Below are 9,720 nucleotides of genomic sequence, written 5' to 3'. Positions count from 1 at the left end.
AATTTGATGGTTTGTGTACAATTCTGATATAAAAATTTTCCTTAATAATAAAAAATATCTGTATTTCGTTCAATATTTATAATTATTAACTTTTTAAGTGGACGTGTTTTGAAATTCTTTATGACAAGTGGTGTTGGAAATCTGTTATTTTATATTGAAATTTATTACTTACTAATTTATTATTAAATTTATTATTTATTTTTATTATTTACTTATTTTTGATATAAGAGTTTTATGTGAAATCAAAACAATTGGACAAGCATTTCTTTAAAAGTTAATAAATTATATCTGACCTAAATATAAATTAAAATTATGAATAAAAATAATATGTATGTATTCTTTAAAAGTCATTTCATAATCAACTACGAAAATTAATATTATAACAGGTTTCTAAATTCAAAGCCTCTTACGTGAATTCTTGCAACTTATAGTCTTTAATTTTAAGATCACATTTCTAATTAATTATATCTGAAACTATAAAATTCAACTTTTTCTTAATTTTATGAGATCTAATTTTTCTTAACTACTAACATTTTAATAATTTTTAAAAGTACAACGATTGTTTTCTTGTATGTTTTTTTTAGTAGCAACATTTATCAAACCTGTCTCATTACATGTCTAAAAGTGTGCAACGCAACTGGCAACAATAATTTATTGTGGATTTTCAGACCGGGGTGGAAACGACGTAGAAACTATAACACTGCTGTTGTGTTTATTATCTTATAAGTAATTTGGCGGTGAGTGTTTTATTTTCAAATGTTGTGCTCTAAGTTGAAATTATTTTATAAAGTTTGTTTATTTAAACGGTTTTATCTACGAAATTTGCAAAAAACAAATCCTTTAACAGTGAAGTCACAGGATAAATCGATGTTTTGGCTTCGCATGTGCGCAGGTAAAGAAATAAGCGATCAACCTTTTGTTCCAGATTTTATATTTAGAATAGAAGAAGTGTTATTTTAAAAATGGCTATCGGTGCAGGGATGTCTTGCGTGAAATACTTGTTATTCTCGTTTAATCTTTTGTTTGCGGTAAGTGATTTTTTTGTTGAAACGATTTTTCCTTGATAACTTGTTGGGGCGGTTTCCACAGAAATCTAGTCCTTTCACTTTTACACTGCTTACATTAAAAATGACATACATGTGTTTTAGGAAGCGTAACTACGTATAAATCATTAGGTATTTAATGCCTAATAGTAATAATGGTTCTGAAAATTGCGTCACTATTTATTTTATTTTCCGAGTACCGCCTACTTTCATAGTTAATAGTAATTTTCAACAATCACGTTTTTTATTATCTGAAATATAAACGTAAAGAAAATATATTGAAGGTATAATTTTAATGCACTTCCAAGGTAGAAATTGCTGATATTTGCATGGGACACATTTTGTTTTCAGATTACAGGACTAATAATTCTTATTGTTGGTGCCAAGTCCGAGATCAATGCACATCCATATGTTGATCTCACAGATGAAAGTTTCTACACCTCGGCCCCCGTGATCCTGATCATAGTGGGTTTGATTGTGTTCGTGGTCGCTTTCTTCGGTTGCTGTGGTGCGGTCAAGGAGAACCATTGCATGATAGTTACGGTAAGTTTAAATACCATTCAATTTAGTACATTGTCACTCCATAAATACCGAACCGCCTGTAAAATTCTTTCTGTATTACTCAAAGCGATTATTAAATGACAAGTGTGGAATTATTTATCGATTCTTATGGGCGATAGCAATAACACGGTTTACATCAACTCATTATCAACATATAAATATTGCTTTATAGCAGAGATAACAATAAATAAGTAGCTGATGTTTGCAATTCAAGAGACTTTTATGACACATGTTTTGTAACAACAAGGCTCAAAAGGACTCGTATCCAGAGCCGTAAAAACATTTACAAAAAAAAAATCATGACACATGCTGCAATAACTCTTTTTTTTTTTTAAACCTGACTTAGGCATACTTTTAAGGCCAAAGTTATAAAATAATTTCACAATAATATTTTCCAATTATCACAGAATGCCATTAAATTTATCTGATTTATAATGTATAATTGTTTATGTATTGTAAACAATAACATATCTTATTTGTACGGTAACCTTGTCATGTCTGACTGATGTTTCAATGTTATGAGAACGCTAAGGTACTTTTGTAAACATTATCTTTCTGATGCACTTGTATTACCATCAGTTTATGTTGATAACTCAATACAGATGGTTTGTAAGTATTTGTTATGTTAATACTATCACATCAGAAGTTTTATGAATGGCAAACTTGACAAGTTAAGTCCGATGTATCATACGCTTGGTGAGTGTGAGGCCGTGGCTTATGGGTGATGACGTCACCAATGACGTCATTAAGTAATGAGAGGTAATTGACTTGAGAATTGCAGGTTTTTTGCGTAACATTTAAGTACACTGCAATTATGAATGTCTGTAACATGTTTTTTTTTTTTAATGCGCCGTTTATTTCGGACGTGTCACACTTGACGGAAATGAATATATCTTAATTGGATATGGCAACATTAACAATAAAATTGTTCCAACATTTATGACAATTTTAAACAACAGTCATTGTGCATTTACTTTTATGTAAAAATTCTTCAAATCTGATTATATCGTCTGCTTGATTTTTTAAAACCTAATAACAGAATTCGTTTGGTGTACCACAAAAAAAAAAATACCGGAAATCCGATTATCAAAGCCCCGAGCGTATTATTGCGGCTTCCGTCCAACACAAGCGTTTAATGACATTAGCCTTTTAAATACTACGTATAGTATTCACGTGTAGCTTAGTGTGTCTACACTAAAGTAACAGCGCTTTACAGTAACTTTACCACAAGTGCGCGACATTAAACTACATACGGATAGTGTCGTAATAATATAATATTCTTACTTCAATTGAAGTTAACAGAACCTACATATATTATATATCCTTCATTTTTGAACTTTAAATGCGTATGATCTCAATTGACTGAGATCGCAGGAGATGAACTTTGACACTAGTCTTTTAAACGGCCACTTCCTTCGGTTAATTTGACGCTAATGGGTCCATTGTCGACTCTATGACGTCTGTGACCGACTTACAAAACAGAGTATATGCAAAGTTACGTTTAACAATAGATGACATTCAAATTTCATAGTTTAATTCTCAATAATACAAATCCGACATGGGACAGGACAATATTAAAATATCTATACCAAAACCTTCATTTTTCATTGTAGTAATGTAATTATAACGTAAATAGGAAAAATAAGATGCGCGTTTTAGTGGTATTTCTTCTTTTTTATTTTTCATATTCACTTCATATCTCGACATTGCTAAACATAACCTGTATACGAACGAGAGCAAATTATGCGAATAATTATGTAAAAATAATATAAAACCGGTATAAATGACTGTATCCATGTTAAAAAAAAATACTAAAATACAAGAAAAGATTTACGAAATTTTAACGAAATGTTATAAGAATCGTCAAATTAATTATGAAGATATATATATATATATATATGTATATATATATATATATATATGTATATATATACATATATATATATATATATACAATATTGCAATTCAAATAATCGCTGTGAATGATTAGACCCGCTGCTAATACCGCTTTTCAGTCTCTCTCATTTGAGCGTTTAATGTCATAAAGTTTGACCTCGGCGGTTTTTTTTATCAAAATTATATAAATGGTGTGTACCTATTATAATACTAGCAGCAGGATGTGATACAGTTAGAAAATATATTTAAACCTCAATAAAATATTACAAACATTAAAATATCATTGGATTTGAATCATATGTCTGAGTCATACAAACTGTGGTAATGACTGGCAGTAATGAAAATTAGGGTATTCCCCGAACGAAAAGCCGATGAGTGATTTCTGTGAGAAATGAGATAAGTGGTGACAGGTGACCATGCTTACGAGACAGGTCAAACAAATGTAATGAGTACCATACAAGAATTAATTGAACAATATTATTTTATTTTTTTATATAAATAACTAGGTATGTGAAATATTTCACTAATGTTTGTTATTATTTAATATAATTATTATATACATATTCTATGAAGTCCTGATTATGAATAATTCAATCATCATCATCGTCGCAAGAGTCCTTGCGGACTCGGCGTGGTCATCACGTATCTGTAATCCGTATACACGATGACATCTTGGGAAGATAGTTGCAGTGGTTTCCCCTTGCCTTGTGCACCAGCTTTATATTAAGGGCCATTTAGACCCCAAGGCTTGCTGTAGCCTCTTCCAGCCAGTTTCCCGGCTGGTCTTGTGGTTATCCCGCCTCTGCTCAGTGAATAATAATCCTATACTAACATTAAATAATTTTAGAAATTATAATGACTTTTTATCAAAAAATACTTGTGCTAAATACCTCGGCTTTTGGTGTTTCAATGCACAGTCGGCATTTTAATACAGACTACATGGTATTTTAAATGATAGGATTATTGTATGCGCCCACGCCTTCACATACGCACACACAGACATATTGACATCAAACTTCATGAGTGGGGGGTTGGAAAATACTATGTACTATCTAAGTCTGTTTTATAGTATTATCTCGAGGATCTTTCTTAACTTCATCAGTTATTTTTATAGATATTAAACCGCAAACTGTAAATAGACTTAAAATTGCATTTTAATGAGACGTAAATATTTTGTTTGACCTAATCAGAACAGTATCATAAAATAAAAATTAAATAGACGTTATGTAACAGGATAAACGAGGCCATCGTTTGGGAGTCATTATCAAATCTTAGAAGTCGACACTCGACAACAATATGACATTAAGTAATTAACATTACACACAATTATTGTGTTATACTTAACCATCCTCTTTAACAACAACACCAGCTGTTTGCGGCTTTGCCTGCATGTTGAACTCACTTTGAGATACGTTAGGTATAGCGTATAGGTCATCATTACAAGTTTTCATCGGTTACTGACTGGGTGACACTGAAAGAACCCTTTGAAAACGACTTTACAATCAGGAATATAATTTTAAATACTGTCTTTTAATTTAAGTAGTAATAAATAGCGTAAAAAACATTTAGTCGTATTGAGAACTGTCTTCTATTTGAAGTCGGTAAAAAAAAAACTTAAGATACTCATTGCTTCCTGGCGAGTACAATTCCTGTGAAAAGTCCAACTGTACCAGATGTTAGCCGAAACAAACGAACAGACAAAGACTAAAAACTGCATACATGATGTAGACCTCGTACATTGATACTTGCATATGGATTAAGTGAGAAAAATCTTTATTTAAAATTACAAACAGACATTACGATTTAATTTATTAGTAGAGATGAAGACTTCTTAGCATTTAATTATCTCCAACCGATATTTGTTCTATAATGCCTTACTTTTCTCAATATTTTTTTGTTTCTTGGCTATGAGTATTCCTTTAAGATCTTAACTTCATAGTTATAAAAATACACTTTGTGCTTTCATTTATTTAAGCCAAAGCTTTGTCGTGTTGGTATCATTTTCTCATTTTTCACAAAATCGCAAATTGAGTTTGGCACAATAAGTTCGTCTCTCCTTACAGTATTCCTCACCGCTCTTTATCGTCTTTAGGAACTTCCAAACTTAGGCTCGTTTTGATTTTTTATTTACACGTTAATAATTTTTTCTGTAAATACGTTGAAGAATTTTTTTAAAGATTCCCATGAAGTCATAAGTTTCAAAATAAGGTGTACAGAAGCTATGTATATCCATTCCTTAATTTTTAGCATGTAATGTCTTGTATGGAACGAAATTAATTGAATAAGAATTTAAAAATATTAGTTCTATGTTATACGCTATATAAATAAAATTTCTCTGAACATTCATTCCTCATGAAATAGTGCTCCAATACAACTCAAAGCCTTAGGGTTTATATAAAACATTTTATTTTGTATTATTATCGTCTATACTTATGCTAAAAAAAATTGGTCTTAGTTATAATATTGCGGTTTTAACATTACAAACCTTAATTAAGCGTATCTTTAGCTGTACATCAAGAACTTTATAAAATATAATCATTGAAAATTTAATGTCTAATAATATGTAAAAAAAAAAAATTGTCATACGAAACGTGCGAAGATTGAATTGTGAAAACAGCTTAGAAGCTATGTTAGTTTTTGAGTATTTAAATATAATATCATCCTTACTATAAGTGAGTTTTCATTGGCTGTATTCTGTAAAAATGGCACTTAAATATGTAATATATAACTGATCTCTATGAATATAGAACAGTAACTAACAATAGAGATCATCACGTGTGCGGTTAACTTGGACCTTAAAAATACCCTCACCATACTTATTGCATATAATAGTTTGCCAAATAAGTAACAATGGTATTGTTTACAGTTCTCGGTGTTCCTGCTGATGATATTCATAGCGGAGATGGCGGTCGGCATCGCCGGTTACGTGAAGCACAAGGACTTGGAGACGTCCATCGTCCGCACCCTGAACGAGTCCATAACGCACTACTCCACAGACCCTGACGTTCAGAAGAACTACGACATCATACAGACCGACGTGAGATGAATTCGCTGTGAAACTAATCTCATGCATATAAAATCTTCCTCACCCATACTGATCCTTGCTTGTCCTTACATTTATCTATTAGGACCGAAATAATTCTGGAAAATCCGTAATTTTCTACTTCATTTAAAATACTTAGAGCTGAACCCAATAGCTCAAGTGTGGAAGCAACTGGACAACTGTGTATCTGTCGTGTGCAGGTTCGAATCCTGCCCGTGTGAATGAATACATTCAGAGCCATTCAAATTTTGATCGAGATCATGTTGATGTAACACGAGCAATACGATCTCAGATGCACTGCTGTGGTATATACGGCTACGAAGACTGGGCGCACACCAACCAGTCCCTCCCCACCACGTGCTGCGGCGCCCACGAGCTGGTGGAGGGCAGTGCTGTGGCCTGCACCGTGTCATCGCCAGGACTCTACACCAGGGGCTGTCTCCCTCTCATACTGGTGAAGCTTCAGGACATAGCGCTCGTGCTGGGTGGAGTTGGACTCGGGATAGCCTTTGTTCAGGTGAGTCATTACATGTTATTAACCGACTTCGAATAAAAGAAGTTATCAATTGTACCCGTATGTAATGTAATGTAAATGTATGTATGTCCAGAACTGATAAATTTTCCTATATGTTAGTCTGTATCAGCGTCTGAACCAATGTGCCGAATTTCAAGACTATGTATGTTCTCACGTTTGTACTGCCATATCTCCGGAACTACAACTGCGATTTACGGAATTCCCTTTTTATTGTATTCTTCAACTCAGGGATCACTCCAATTTTCATCAACATCAGTTCAGTAGTTTTTAGACAGGGATTATTCAGGAAGGATATTGTAATGCCGCTATAAATCATTACCAGTTACTGTTGGATTGCCACGTCAATGGAACATTACTCTATGGGCTTACCAAGTTTACTCTACGACTTAAGTTAAAAAAAGAAAGAGAAATATAAAAAAAAAATACTTAAAATTCTACGTAAATAACTTAGCTATGTTTGTATGTTTAGAAGTATTGTAACAGAAGTTAAAAGTTGAAAAAAACCGTTAACTTCTGTTTAAATGAAACTAATATTTTTCGGATAAACTACGCGTGATTTATTTTTTGTTAAAACTACATACTCGAGATGTGAATTTCTTGAGGATATTCACATCTCGTCTGCCCGTGATCACGGTTGCCGAAAAGTAACCGAAACGTCGGGAGTATGTAGTTTTTTACAAAAATAAATCACGCGTAGTATATCCGAAAAATATTAGTTTCATCTAAATGAATAAAACTCGCGAAAGTCTTAGATCTGATCACGTAAACTTCTGTCTTAAACACTCTGATATAGCAACTAAGTATCTTTTGTAGTTGGTGTCTGTGCCTTTTTACAGGAAAGTGAGAGTACCCAATGAAACTCAGTGCTTGACAGTTAGTTAAATAGAATACATTTTTTCGAATTGTCAAAAATGACAGTTTTCTATGAATTTTGTACGAGATTGGGTGATGTGACGTTATGACGTGACGTTGCGTCTTAGGTGCTGGTAAAAATATATATCCTTCAAACAAAAAAATAATAATAGTAATTAAATAAACGCCTTTATTCCATTCCTTATTTACCCTTCGTGTTCTCTCCACACAGTACTTAAGGTTATAATTCGTCAAACAAATAAAAACGTTGACTTTGGCAGAATATTACACGATTCCAGTGCGAATGAAGCCATAGCAGAAAAAAAAATTATCATCAAGTTACACTAATACTTGTAATATAATTCATCAGGTCACGAGAACCATGTTATAAGCAACTCAAAAGACCTATTCGAAGGTTGCACGTTCAGATCCTGCTCATGTTAATGAATTTTTTCACTCTATATTTTCTATTTGATTTTCGATTCAGTTATTTTATTCATATAAATTGCATAAGGATTTTCTGACAGATACAATTTGTAGTAAATTTTTAGATTAGTTCAACAGCTACCGTGGGATTGTATACAGTGTACAGTGTACATAAACCAACAACAAAAACAGATGTTAATTTATTGAAGAAAAGTATTTATAATTAATTATGAATGCTATAAATATATATATATGTATATATAACAGGCTGCTGTTAAAATAGTTTTATATTAAATCGACTTATAATCTTTCAGTTGCTCGGCGTGATATTCGCCTGCTGCCTCGCTCGCTCCATCCGCAGTCAGTACGAGACAGTATAAAACAAGAAACTAGTTTCCACAAACCCTCTACAACTCATATTCATATTAAGTGAAAGTATAAGATTACCATTTATTTTTTTATGTTATTTTAAATTGATTTACGAATTCATTGTTTTACTTTTCTTAATATAATTATGTATATTTTGAACGTCGGATGTATGTATAGTATCAATAGATGGCGCTGGCACAAACGTTCTAGAATGGTCCGTCGGGAGCTCGGCGTAGAAGACTGATGTATCGAATAGTTGATTTCTAATGGCCAAGTGATTTTATATAATGCACTTCACACATTATCTGAATGTCAATACTTAAAAGTAATATTTTAAGTAGTGTCTAGATTGTTTCTCGATGTCTGTAGTGCTGCACCCGTTATGACTCGGATAGTTACTAAGAAATGCTTTGTCCTTACAAAGATACTATTTGTGTCATAAACAAAATTACTTAGAATTCTTTGAAGTGTTTTAGTACCTATTTATATTATAATAAATCTGTATATTGTGAGAAGTCGTTTTATTTGTATTACAACTTTAACCATCAAACGATTTCAAAAAAAGAGAACAGTTTTCAAGGTGTTTGCTCATTCAAACACGAGTCAGAGCTTCGATATTTGCTTTCTGACAAAGGGCATTTTTTTCTATTATATTGACTATTAGTACAATTTTCTTCTTGATCAGAAATATGAGCAAGTTAGCATTATTGTATAATACAAGCTAATCAACACACGTCAAGTCATAAACGAAACTTCGAAGCCCTGCATCAATATGTGCAGACGAATTTTTAAATACCTATTGTTTTCCGATAAGAGGTTAAGTATTTGTAATAAGTTAATGAATTATCATTACTGTATAGTGATTGACGATATACCACTTGGTAGCGAGTAGATGTGAGGCTTCAGGCGACGCAATGTTGCAAGTATATTCAAACTTGCCTTAAACATTTGTAATAATCAAATCTTCAAGTATATCGTCCCAGAGGTGTTCAGAG

At 32.3% G+C, this 9,720-nt stretch overlaps 1 protein-coding gene across 1 annotated transcript; it reads left to right on the top strand.

Moving 5' to 3' along the window:
• The first annotated feature begins 581 nt into the window (after positions 1 to 581).
• LOC116767393 (CD63 antigen-like) lies at positions 582 to 9,240 on the top strand. Its single transcript, XM_032657691.2, has 6 exons — positions 582 to 737; positions 926 to 1,028; positions 1,395 to 1,586; positions 6,367 to 6,537; positions 6,836 to 7,060; positions 8,671 to 9,240. The coding sequence occupies exons 2-6, from the start codon at positions 963 to 965 to the stop codon at positions 8,734 to 8,736; spliced, it is 720 nt and encodes a 239-aa protein (XP_032513582.1). The 5' UTR covers positions 582 to 737; positions 926 to 962; the 3' UTR covers positions 8,737 to 9,240.
• Positions 9,241 to 9,720: the final 480 nt, after the last annotated feature.

This window comes from Danaus plexippus, assembly GCF_018135715.1.
Source record: "Danaus plexippus chromosome 9 unlocalized genomic scaffold, MEX_DaPlex mxdp_26, whole genome shotgun sequence".
NCBI classification, from domain to species: domain Eukaryota; kingdom Metazoa; phylum Arthropoda; class Insecta; order Lepidoptera; family Nymphalidae; genus Danaus; species Danaus plexippus.
This window is presented reverse-complemented; position numbering and strand designations above follow the sequence as displayed.

Excerpts from the sequence above, each read along its gene's own strand:
- LOC116767393 (XM_032657691.2), top strand. The coding sequence starts at position 963 with ATGGCTATCGGTGCAGGGATGTCTTGCGTGAAATACTTGTTATTCTCG. Across the intron at positions 1,029-1,394 it reads CGTTTAATCTTTTGTTTGCG|ATTACAGGACTAATAATTCT; the intron begins GTAAGTGATTTT and ends TTTTGTTTTCAG. Across the intron at positions 6,538-6,835 it reads ACGACATCATACAGACCGAC|ATGCACTGCTGTGGTATATA; the intron begins GTGAGATGAATT and ends ATACGATCTCAG.